At 42.9% G+C, this 13860-nt stretch overlaps 1 protein-coding gene across 1 annotated transcript in view; it reads right to left on the bottom strand.

Moving 5' to 3' along the window:
- Positions 1-1581: 1581 nt before the first annotated feature.
- LOC124149524 overlaps positions 1582-13860 on the bottom strand; it is a 31360-nt gene continuing 19081 nt past the window's right edge. The window contains exons 17-20 of the mRNA XM_046521173.2: positions 12794-12913; positions 6083-6193; positions 5768-5815; positions 1582-3433 (exon numbers count right to left, since the gene is read on the bottom strand). Of these exons, the coding sequence (XP_046377129.1) occupies positions 3354-3433; positions 5768-5815; positions 6083-6193; positions 12794-12913 (359 nt within the window). The 3' untranslated portion in view covers positions 1582-3353. The remainder of the gene's footprint in view (positions 3434-5767; positions 5816-6082; positions 6194-12793; positions 12914-13860) is intronic.

The following is a 13860-nucleotide window of genomic DNA, read 5'->3' as shown; positions in this document are numbered from 1 at the left end:
CTGCTGTATCTATGAAAGTGGTGACAGCGTGTTTAGGTCACCCTTGTTTTGCTTTATGGTCCTTTCAAGATGAGAGCACTAACTGGTTACACATTTTCAACGTAAAGTATCTGATAATATGCTGGTTTAACTGCCTGTAGATACATCCGCAACACCGCACGGATACATGTTAGTGCCTGTCATCGGAACAACTACAACGAGTGCTACAACTAGTGGGAGTATTCTATGTCACAATCTTACGATGATCTTGGCTTCGTTCAGTATTCTGAAGTATAATCGTCTACCTGATTTACTGTTATCAATAAATCTTAATCATATCTAAACTTTTGGCAATCGAGATTGCTCATATAGAGAGAGAGAGAGCAGGTGCACATACACAAATATACTCAATACATGTTATTTACATACACGTTATTTTGTAGCTACTGGCATATATTCCTTCAGGCCTTGTTTAAGAATTATGTCCCAGCAAGGCTTCCATACCATACAATTGCACAATCACCATATGTCATGAGGCCAAACTAAGATATTGAAAGTGATCGAAATTCTCTGAATGAAGCAGGGAAAGTGCGGACTGATGGCGCTAGCGGTGACAGCTTTTGTTGCGAAGGAGGAACTCTGATAAGCGCGAAAAGCAACAGGATGAGTTCATTCCGTAGAAATACGAAGTTAAACACTTCGAGTTTTTTAAACACCAAATACACATTAGGTTTCTCGCCAGCGGCATCAGGTTATAGATTTGGTTTGGGCGTTAACAGTCTGATTGAAAATTTGTCAGCAGCTGAGTTAAGCAGATGTGTCTTTGAAGTAAAGACGCCTATTTTCTGTGATGCAATTATGGCAAAAATATATTGTCGTGATATAGATGTAAATAGGAACAAAATGCTGTTTCATCTCAACGTGGAAAGACGTCCCAAACAACCGTTGATTGTATACACGAGAAGCTAATGCAGGGTCGCTCTGAGTATCTTTTTAAGCCAAGCTTTCTTTGCTGTGGCTGAACCTACGACACAGTGTGACGACATTAATCATGTGTAGCGCAATGTAGCGAGGAAAGATAAAGAAATGTCTGTCGCATTTCGCAATACTTAGACGAATTGAAGAAATCTAAATTTGACGCCCTGCGGTACTATGTTAGTTTGAAAGGCCACTCGGTTGTTCCTCTAAGAGGAATCAATACCCAAAGAGATACATACCATTCAAGTCCGTATGCAGATGTATTTATATCAAGTTCGTCTTATCGTTGCCGGGTCTCACATATGTCATTTTGACTATGGCAATCTAGATAGCTCTCCGAGATGAATACTAAATGACAGTGCACATCTTGATACTGTCTTAAGTGTATTGGACTTGTCACCAGCTATAAGCAAATTGAACAACCAAAGCTCAAAACCGCATCCTAATGCGTTGCTTTTGATTTTATACATCTTCTTTCACCCAGTAAGCGCGACCTGATGGTCACGTGACTTTGTTCCATTAGACGGAACGAGGTGCTGCCATCATTTTTCTGTGAGGTACTGCAGAATAATCTGATTGTTGTAAAGCAATTAGCAACCCCGAGAAGGACTTCTTGAGAAGTGAAAGAGATCAAACTCGTTTATTGATCGTTTTTGCGTATTTCAACATGCAGAGATAGTCAAAGTTTACACACACAGCTTTCATATTTGGCATAGTCACTTTATAAATCAAGGAACAGTCAAAGTTTACACACACAGCTTTCATATTTGGCATAGTCACTTTATAAATCAAGGAACACAATATGATCTAACTGTATGTGTTTACATGGCTCACATTCCTTAAAATACATAACATTGGATGCGACAAACATTGTCAGAGAATTAGGCCAAAGACAGAAAAATATATTTTGTAATTTTTCTGGCATATTTTAGTTGTCCGAATAATATGTCAGCCATTAATAGTATTTAGCTCAAGCATTCATGTTTATGAATGTCTGTTAGAACATACAGTGATTTCAACCGCCGTCATAGAGTAGCCCATAATTTCGCGACGATAAACCATCATATAAAATTTTAAAAAGTGAAATTTCAAAACCAAAGATTCTGGACGAAGGGTACTGTTGCCAATCTCTAAAGGTCCAGTCTACCTAATGACTAGAAACTGACAGAAACAAATACCTAGGCTCTCTCGGAAGACCAAGCGCACAATGACCTCTAGTGACCTCTCGCGCTTCTCGCGTGGTTACAAGTACTCGTAACAGCGAGACAGGACTAGTGACATCTGAGAAACAAATACCTACAAACCTAATGTTGGATAAGTTGTTTTACATTGTGCTTGAATAGTAGTTGTAATTACATTCTGCATGCGTTAGAACAAAAGTGTTCCTTGTCATTTGAGGATGCAGCCAAAGGTAAACAAACGTCCATGTCATAAGATAACATGTAGTCGTGGTGCATGAGGAAATTATTCATATTTGAACAATATCTGAATCGTAAGAGCATTTTTACGACGAAAAAAGGTCAGATATTAATGTAAGAAATATATATCATCTACTATCTTCATAAATTAAAAGACTCCGAAGCCTGACAGGCATGCCGGGAAGGGAATACGGTCTTGTACATCCAGTCTCCTTATCAAACAACAAAGAAATACGAATGATGCATCTTAGGACGGGGCACTTTTCTCATGATAAACAATCTCAGTTTGTGAATGCATCCAATCAAACACCGAGGGAGACCGGAAACGCCGTGTATATCATGTAAAGCTGCCAGCCTGACCACCTGGTAGGCCTGAATGGCCCAACTCATAGCATATACTAGCTATCTGAAAACAACGGTGGGTGCCTCTCCGCTACCCTCCAGGAGTCCGGAAGACATCCATGCATCATATATAGACACTGGCGATGCATGGGGACTTCTCCCTCACACTGCAATGTATACAACATAACCGACTTACACATCTGGCCATCACATATAGGTATGTTTGTTTTTGCATTTGTCAGGAGAGAATAGAAATCATAAGATCTATCACTAGGGGATTAGATAAGAAAACAAAACTGTTCTTTACAACCAAAGGTTTAAACTCAGAATGCGTCGTAATTGTAAATATATTTAAATATGCTGACTAACACGACCAGTCATGCACAATGACCATTTCAGTCAGGAAGTTACATACATGTAATTTGATGAAGACTGAGCATGATCTGGATAATAGTTGTTGTTTTAATTGTTTAAAATATCAGCAGATTTACACTGTGATCCTGGTTCATGTCTAAATAAAAGAGTTCGATCAGCGTCAACACACAAGCAAAAGACAAACAAAGATATTGTTACAGAACAGGTAACTCTTGTTGTGGGGTGGTACGCAATTTGGCAGGTAGATACATTAAAGTTTGTCTATTTAAGATGCGTCGGCGACCTTCTTTTAGATGCCTTCAAGGATTGCCTCCCTTGACCCTGCATCGGTTGATCCGAGCCTGCAATGAAGACCACAGTTCTCAATGCACACCAACGTCCACATTTTATATCCATCACGTCTTGGTAATCATTCTTCTCTATATGAATTTGGAACACAAATCATCGGTCAATGCTGTTGACGCAATGTAAGCAAACATTGACAAACAATCACTTACAATATTCTAAGGATGTTATGTTTTAACAAAGCATCTTTTTACAACTGTAGTATACATAGTTATATATTAATACTATTAGATGCTTCATATTTGTTCTGAACAAAGTAGTTGAGACCACAGTGTTCATTCGTGTGAGGAATAAACTGACACACATTCTGTGTAATGTACGATTTACGATTAACATACCACACAGGAATATCCTTGAACATTCCTGTGAGATGTAAGAATGATCCCAAATGCAGTTGCCTGGTATTCAAGTCTATCACATGCAAACGATATCAGACACAAGAGGATAAATCTGCTTATTTAAAAAATGTACTGAAAATGGCATGTTCATGTTGAATTGCGAGATTGTGAAATTATCATGAAAGAATCAATTACGTAGACAAAACATCTTTTCTTATCACGACTGGTGCAAGTAGCTATAATTAATGATATAGTATCCTCCTAAGTCTTCGGTCGTCGCTTTCTACCGAAACTAAACCCATTGATAAACATCTGGATTTATAATAAGAAGTAATATTAATATTTCAGTGACGCTACTCAAAACACCTTCCACTTCCAATATGTGTAGATTGTAAATGTTGCATGAATACGGGCTTCAATGTTACCAGTATGCATCCTCCCGTGTACATGGGTGTGAATTATATACTCAACAACAAAAGTTCCTGTGACACCAATATTTTAGTGTATTTTTCAAACAAGTAAAGTTTAGTTTTCAATATTGAAGTACATGTATGGAATCAAGTCGCAAAAACGCAACTGCTACAGAAAAGCATGCATTCTATGCAAAAGTTAACTTTTATGCAAGCCCCATGCATTTCACTACCCAAGAATGGGTATAAAAACATGTGCGTTAACGGGATTCCATATGCATTGTTTAGCATCGTGCTGACAACAATCACTCTGAAAAACAAAATTACGCAACTATTCAACATTACGAAATGTGACGCCTGTCCGAAAATGAGCATCTGCGAGCTATTGGTATGCTTGAAGCATGATCGAGTCAACGTGATGTTGCAAGACAATTTAACGTCCACAGAAACAAAATTTGGTGTTTATGGCAACGTTGGCAACAGACGAATGCAGTCAGAGACCATCCTCTGAGGAGCAGGCCACGCGTAACCAATAATCGATAAGACAACTGGATTCGAGCAACACACCTACAAAGTCGATTCAAGCCAACAACAGTGACTGCAAGAAGCATCCCTGGCCTTCGACGAATATCTTCACAAACCGTACGTCGTCGCCTCAGATGTTCAGGGATTGTCGCCAGAAGACCCGCCAGACGTCCCATTTTGACAGGAAACCACCGCAAAGCACATTTACAGTGGTGCAGACAGCGTCTACGCTGGACGGCCATGCAGTGACGAGACTCGTTTTCACCTCAGCCACAGCGATGTCGGATTCGAGTGTACCGACGTCGAGGTGAACGTTAAGTCAATCATTGTGTCATGGAAGAAGATAGGTTTGGGGTGCATAGGGTGGGATAACAGCAAGACAGAGGACCGTTTGATAGTGGTAGAGGGAAATCTCAATGGACAGCGCTACCGCGACGAGATCATCGGCCCTGTTATTCTACCGTTTTTGCGTCGTCATGGTCCAGGCATTATCTTTCAACATGACAACGCCCGGCCTCATATTGCTCAACTTCTTCAGGATTCTCTTCTACAAAACAACGTGAATGTCATCCCCTGGCCGGCTCGCTCCCCTGATCTCTCACCAATCGAGCACATTCGGGATGAGATGGATCGGCGCCTTCGACGTCTACCACGTGTTCAACAGACACTCCAGGAACTTCGTAATATGCTCCAGCAAATATGGACAGATATCCCACAGGACTTTGTGCGACGCCTGGTCCTTTCCATGAGACGAAGATGTGTTGCTTGCATCGCAACCAGAGGTGGACACACACGTTATTGATTTGTAAATTGACATTTTGGCATGTTCATGTTTTTTTTTTAATGAAATCACGCATTTTCTGAAGTCAGTATGGCAAATTAAACCATTTGAACACTTACAGGAGTCTTTTATCTGTTGCAAACCGAAATTGTTTCAGATTTGGTAAAAAGCATAACGTTGCATTAAATCTTATTCAATGTCACAGGAACTTTTGTTGTTCAGTATATGTTTCCTTGAAATACTCATGGTAATTCCAACAAAGATTAAATAGCTCACCTGATCCAATATCACGTAGAAATTGTCTAGTTATTGACAACTCGGAGCCTGTAAAAAGAATCAAGACAGTTATACAAAATATCTTAATACTTTGTAATCTGCTCTATTGCTGTTGTTGTTAGCTTTTGTATAAGTTAATACATATTTCTACATGTGAACTTGACAAAACACAAGTTATAGGTGTGGATTTCTCGTCAAGACCCACGATCGCTGGCGCTATCTCATTTGCTATATTCCTTGCGCTCTTTGAAAACATGTTTACTGAATTACATTGAGTTATTGAGGTGGATTTTAATGTGAAATTTATTAACGCACCTGATCCCCCCAAACCGCATGTTCCACAGCACAGATCTAGATTGAGTGGACAGTCTGCCTGGGGGTCGAGATCCGTAGTACACCAGGTGCTCTTGTCTCCATACTCACACCCTAAACATACAGTCTAACATTAGGTCGTTCAACGTAGGATTAAAACCTAAACCTAAATAGATGATTTTGTGTTTTACGATTGTCGAAGTATTGATAAAGATAGTCACAAAGCTACACGGAAGAGAAAAAATACACACTTAACTCATTAGTAGTTTGTGTGAGCTTTACCTGTTGGGTCAGCACCGGATAATACTTCTTTTTAGTTTGAGTTAGTTTCTCTATAATTGTAAAATATTCCCATTGGAAGTCAGACCAATCGTTGTTGGATAAACGGTAAGACAACAGATCCCTGGAATCAGCATTAATCGTTAACTATGAAGTTATTGTGAGGTAAATGTAGGATGGACATTTCGTGATACTTATAGGAGAATCGTATCAATGACATCTTGACATGAAATCTAGCAATGCACTGCAACAGACACACATTTACTATTAGCTGTTGTGATTCAATAATCAATTTAAGTCAGCAACCGTCCAACCTTATTGTTTGCGTGACTGTACCAATGTCACCTTGGACACTGCTGCGACATGTTCCTTCAACATGTTCAATATATACTGAACCACAAAGAAACGTCGCCATTGATAGATATATGAGAAACCTTATTTCAGTGTTAAAGTGTCAAATGTTCTTAAAGTGAAACACAATACCAGTCCCTGAGAAAATGGCATCACAAGTCAGTATCTCGAGTGTCCGCCATGTGCATTGATGACTGCCGTGCAACGTCGATACATGGAATGGATGAGGCGGTTGATGAAGGCTAAAGGCACTTGAGTCCACATTCTGAGGAACGCCTGACGCAGTTCAGCTGCAGTTGTCGGCCTTGGTTGGACGTCATTCAGCCGTCTTTGAATCTCGTCCCACAGGTGCTCAATGGGATTTAAATCGGGACTGAGGGCAGGCCACTGCATGGTTCTGATGCCTTTCTGCTGGAGGAAGTCTCTTGTTGCTCTCGCAGTGTGGGCACGGGCGTTATCATGCTGAAACTTTTGCGGCGACGTACCAAATGAGGTATGGCGAGTGGTCTCAATACTTGATCAATGTACCGAGCTGCTGTGACACCATTGCCACTCCCTGGAACGATGTTCTGGAAGACCACAGGGCGGACCCTCTGTGCAAGACCAATTCCACCCCACACCCTGATTCTCGGTCCACCCCACGAGTCTCTCTCAACAACGCAAGCATCCGAATAACGTTCTCCACGGCGTCGCCAGACTCTCTGCCATCTGCTGTTGAGATACAGTAACGGCTCTCGTCTGAGAAGAGGACTCTTCTACTCTGCTGGTGGCGTCAATGCTGGTGCTGTGTTGCCCACTGAAGACGGTCCCGGCGATGACGTGGTGTCAGAATGGGTCCTCAGTATGGCCTGTGACAATCGTCGACGCACGGTGTCCGCACTAATGTGTCGCTGGTGTGTCCCAATGGTCTGTCGAGCAGTTTCTGCAGCACTAACAAAGCGATCTTGAAGATTCTGTCGCACAATCTGACGATCCTGACCTCGGGTGGTGACCCTTGGATTTCCACTACGTGGTCGGTCATCTGTAGTGTTGGTGGTCATCTGTAGTGTTGGTGGTCATCTGTAGTGTTGGTGGTCTGGCGGTCTGGTGATGCACGGAACTCACGTGCATCGGGTTACCATAGCCGTTGCCGGATGCGTTTGGGCGATCGGTTCTATTGTCATCTGCTTTGTTTTTTATCATAAAATTTCATTTTTCCGGACAAGGTAATGTTGAAAAACTTTGACAAAATTACCCTGTTATTTAAATGACAACTTTTCATGCAATGTTATTTGGGGTGACGTTTCTTTTGCGGTTCAGTATATCTAAAGTTGGGTTTTGAAAATAGTAGAAGTTCTTCTTAATCAAAGTGTAATATGAATAACATGGTGAGGCGTGGTGCGATAATGTGGTGACACTCGTGGTGTGACAATGTGGTGCGATAATGTGGTTACACTGGTGGTGTGACAATGTGGTGCGATAATGTGGTGACACTCGTGGTGTGACAATGTGGTGCGATAATGTGATGACACTCGTGGTGTGACAACGTGGTGCGACAATGTGACGACACTCGTTGTGTGACATATGGTGCGATAATGTGGTGACACTCCTGGTGTGACGTGGTGCGATAATGTGGTGACACTCGTGGTGTGACAATGTGGTGCGATAATGTGGTGACACTCATGGTGTGTCAATGTGGTGCGATAATGTGGTGACACTCGTGGTGTGACAATGTGGTGCGATAATGTGATGACTATCGTGGCGTGACAACGTGGTGCGATAATGTGACGACACTCGTGGTGCGATAATGTGGTGACACTCGTGGTGTGACAATGTGGTGCGATAATGTTGTGACACTCATGGTGTGACAACGTTGTGCGATAATGTGGTGACACTCATGGTGTGACAATGGGATGCAATAATGTGGTGACACTCATAGAGTGACCACGTGATGTGAGTATGTGATGACACTCATGGTGTGACAATGTGGTGCGATAATGTGGTGACACTGACAACGTGGTGCAATAATGAGGTGACACTCGTGGTGTGACAATATGGTGCGATAATGTGGTGACACTGATGGTGTGACAATGTGGTGCGATAATGTGGTGACACTCGTGGTGTGACAATGTGGTACGATAAGGTGGTGACACTCATGGTGTGACAATGTGGTGCGATAATGTGGTGACACTCATGGTGTGACAATGTGGTGCGATAATGTGATGGCTATCGTGGTGTGACAACGTGGTGCGATAATGTGGTGACACTCGTGGTGTGACAATGTGGTGCGATAATGTGGTGACACTCATGGTGTGACAACGTTGTGCGAAAATGTGACGACACTCGTGGTGTGACAATGTGGTGCGATAATGTGGTGACACTGACAACGTGGTGCAATAATGAGGTGACACTCGTGGTGTGACAATATGGTGCGATAATGTGGTGACACTGATGGTGTGACAATGTGGTGCGATAATGTGGTGACACTCGTGGTGTGACAATGTGGTGCGATAAGGTGGTGACACTCATGGTGTGACAATGTGGTGCGATAATGTGGTGACACTCGTGGTGTGACAATGTGGTGTGATAAGGTGGTGACACTCATGGTGTGACAATGTGGTGCGATAATGTGATGGCTATCGTGGTGTGACAACGTGGTGCGATAATGTGGTGACACTCGTGGTGTGACAATGTGGTGCGATAATGTGGTGACACTCATGGTGTGACAACGTTGTGCGAAAATGTGACGACACTCGTGGTGCGATAATGTGGTGACACTCGTGGTGTGACAATGTGGTGCGATAATGTTGTGACACTCATGGTGTGACAACGTTGTGCGATAATGTGGTGACACTCATGGTGTGACAACGGGATGCAATAATGTGGTGACACTCATAGAGTGACCACGTGATGTGGGTATGTGACGACACTCATGGTGTGACAATGTGGTGCGATAATGTGGTGACACTGACAACGTGGTGCGATAATGAGGTGACACTCATGGTGTGACAATATGGTGTGATAATGTGGTGACACTGATGGTGTGACAATGTGGTGCGATAATGTGGTGACACTCGTGGTGTGACAATGTGGTGCGATAAGGTGGTGACACTCATGGTGTGACAATGTGGTGCGATAATGTGGTGACACTCGTGGTGTGACAATGTGTCGCGATAAGGTGGTGACACTCATGGTGTGACAATGTGGTGCGATAATGTGATGACTATCGTGGTGTGACAAAGTGGTGCGATAATGTGGTGACACTCGTGGTGTGACAACGTGGTGCGATAATGTGGTGACACTCGTGGTGTGACAATGTGGTGCGATAATGTGGTGACACTCATGGTGTGACAAAGTTGTGCGCAAAATGTGGTGACACTCATGGTGTGACAACGTGGTACGATAATGTGGTAACACTCATGGTGTGACAACGTGGTGCGATAATGTGGTGACACTCGCGGTGTGATAATGTGGTGCGATAATGCGGTGACACTCATGGTGTGACAACGTGGTGCGATAATGTGGTGACACTCATGGTGTGACAACGTGGTGCGATAATGTGGTGACACTCGTGGTGTGATAATGTGGTGCGATAATGTGGTGACACTCATGGTGTGACAACCTGGTGCGATAATGTGGTGACACTCATGGTGTGACAACGTGGTGCGATAATGTGGTGACACTCATGGTGTGACAATGTAGTGTGATAGTGTGGCGAGACACGTGGGGTGTTAATGTGGTGAGACAAGTGGTGTGACAATGTGGAGCGATAATGTGGTGACATTCATGGTGTGACAACGTGGTGCGATAATGTAGTAACACTCATGGTGTGACAACGTGGCGCGATAATGTGGTGACACTCATGGTGTGACAACGTGGTGCGATAATGTGGTGACACTCTTGGTGTGACAACGTGGTGCAATAATGTGGTAACACTCATGGTGTGACAACGTGGTGCGATAATGTGGTAACACTCATGGAGTGACAACGTGGTGCGATAATGTGGTGACAGTCGTGGTGTGACAATGTGGTGCGATAATGTGGTGACACTCATGGTGTGACAATGTGGTGCGATAATGTGGTGACACTCGTGGTGTGACAATGTGTCGCGATAAGGTGGTGACACTCATGGTGTGACAATGTGGTGCGATAATGTGATGACTATCGTGGTGTGACAAAGTGGTGCGATAATGTGGTGACACTCGTGGTGTGACAACGTGGTGCGATAATGTGGTGACACTCGTGGTGTGACAATGTGGTGCGATAATGTGGTGACACTCATGGTGTGACAAAGTTGTGCGCAAAATGTGGTGACACTCATGGTGTGACAACGTGGTACGATAATGTGGTAACACTCATGGTGTGACAACGTGGTGCGATAATGTGGTGACACTCGCGGTGTGATAATGTGGTGCGATAATGCGGTGACACTCATGGTGTGACAACGTGGTGCGATAATGTGGTAACACTCATGGTGTGACAACGTGGTGCGATAATGTGGTGACACTCGTGGTGTGATAATGTGGTGCAATAATGTGGTGACACTCATGGTGTGACAACCTGGTGCGATAATGTGGTGACACTCATGGTGTGACAACGTGGTGCGATAATGTGGTGACACTCATGGTGTGACAATGTAGTGTGATAGTGTGGCGAGACACGTGGGGTGTTAATGTGGTGAGACAAGTGGTGTGACAATGTGGAGCGATAATGTGGTGACATTCATGGTGTGACAACGTGGTGCGATAATGTAGTAACACTCATGGTGTGACAACGTGGCGCGATAATGTGGTGACACTCATGGTGTGACAACGGGGTGCGATAATGTGGTGACACTCTTGGTGTGACAACGTGGTGCAATAATGTGGTAACACTCATGGTGTGACAACGTGGTACGATATTATGGTAACACTCATGGTGTGACAACGTGGTGCGATAATGTGGTAACACTCATGGAGTGACAACGTGGTGCGATAATGTGGTGACAGTCGTGGTGTGACAATGTGGTGCGATAATGTGGTGACAGTCGTGGTGTGACAACGTGGTGCGATAATGTGGTAACACTCATGGAGTGACAACGTGGTGCGATAATGTGGTGACAGTCGTGGTGTGACAATGTGGTGCGATAATGTGGTGACAGTCGTGGTGTGACAATGTGGTGCGATAATGTGGTGACAGTCGTGGTGTGACAATGTAGTGTGATAGTGTGGCGAGACACTTGGGGTGTTAATGTGGTGAGACGCGTGATGTGACAATGTAGTGTGACAATGTGGTTTGACGTGGTGTGATAATGTGGTGAGACACGTGGTGTGATAATGTGGCGAGACACGTGGTGTGACAATGTTATGAGACACGTGGTATTACAATGGAGTGAGATACGTGGTGTGACAATGTAACGCGATACGTGGTGTGACAATGTAGTTATACACGTTGTATGACAATGTTGTAAATCGCTGTGAAGTGCGGTATACAGCACCACACACAGGATGAGCACGTTGACCGCCTGAACTAACAAGTTGCACAATCATCAATCAGGGCGTATGAAACGTAACGCCTAGACAGGTAGGTACATTTATCCTAGACACGTGATGTGGACCTGTATCATAGTTGTAGCGTTTCTTTGTGTTTTCATTCATTTCTTAATAAAAACACCAAACATTCTTAGATTGCTAAAAGATGTTCCAAATAATAGTACATGACGAAAATGACCACATTTTTCGTCTACATTGTTAACATGTATGTATTTACTGTGTGTAACTAGAAACTTCACTAACCATTGTGCTGTTTAAAAAAAAGTTCACGTCACTTTGGGTGACATTTCCTCCAGTCGGAGATGACAATATATGTGCATGACAGTGCGGCACACACGCCGCCGGGGCACGATGACACACAAGCACTCGGTCCACTTGGCCCTCATTAGTCTGTCACATAAATTGGGAACAGAGGAGCTACACCGGACTTACCAAAGGGGCTGGCTGGGACGTCCGGCATGTTCTTTTGATCGGCTATTAAACATTGGCTTTGCAGGAGAATATTTCATATCGTACCTCTAACGGTCAGTGTAAATGCTACAACCTTGATTTGCTGCATACATCAATGTCTTACCAGGCTGACTGCTGTCCTTCATGTCTCCGCAAGTCCCGCAGCAAATGTTATCGTTGTTGTAGCAACCGACGGGATAAGCCAATGATAGACAGTCTTTGTGCTTGTCACCATATTCACAACCTACAGGTAAACATAGGTATTTCATTATATATATACTAACCTTCGGGATTACATATTATCTGTCGCGAGTGAACTAATTTTGTACGTCAAGAGCCTTGTAGAGAAAAAGGTGTTTCCCGATCTCAAGTAGAGGCATTTATGTTATATTTCAGTGTGAAAGACTGAGTTTTCTGAAGTTGAGAAAAGTGATATTTTCATTGCAGTGAACATAACACTTGATATTTCACTGCAGTGAACCTAACACCTGATATTTCACTGCAGTGAACATAACACGTTGACGGAACTATGTTGGCCTACACGAGACAGCTCGTACACAAACTGTTGATTTACGTCAGTTCAACGTTGACAAGTCATATAATGACAGATGGTCATTTATGTAGTTAATACCGATTCTTACCGTTTGTTATTTTGTTGAAAATGATTTGTATTAAACTGTGAATTTCTCTTCTGATTTGTCAGTCGATACTTTACGTTTCGCAAAGCGCCATTTTGTTACTTGAATTGCGTGTATTCTTTCGCTTCGAACAACCGTCTCATTGATTTGAAATTTATTTTTTGATGAAGTTGATTTTGTATATAATCATATCCAAATTTATACTAAAGAATTTTAGTGACATCAAATATTTTTGGTCACTTTTGTTTATATTTTTTAAGATTTAGCAAAGACGGAACTACATTTTTAGTCGTACTTACAGGGGTGGAAAACCGTCCATGTGTGTTATGTAGGGAGAATTTACGCTTGAAGGTTTTACATTTGTAATGAAATAATTTAATCTTCCTGCAGACAACTACACCAAAAGTATATAATACATAGGATATTTCATGTGTCGAGTGAAATATCATGTTTCTCTCAACTCGTGACGGGGGGAAAGGAGATATTTTCTTTGAAAATATCTCCTTCCCCCCGTCACTCGGTGAGAGAAACATGATATTCCACTTGACACATG

This window comes from Haliotis rufescens, unplaced genomic scaffold, assembly GCF_023055435.1.
Source record: "Haliotis rufescens isolate VD_foot unplaced genomic scaffold, xgHalRufe1.0.p SCAF_4, whole genome shotgun sequence".
NCBI lineage: Eukaryota > Metazoa > Mollusca > Gastropoda > Lepetellida > Haliotidae > Haliotis > Haliotis rufescens.
This window is presented reverse-complemented; position numbering and strand designations above follow the sequence as displayed.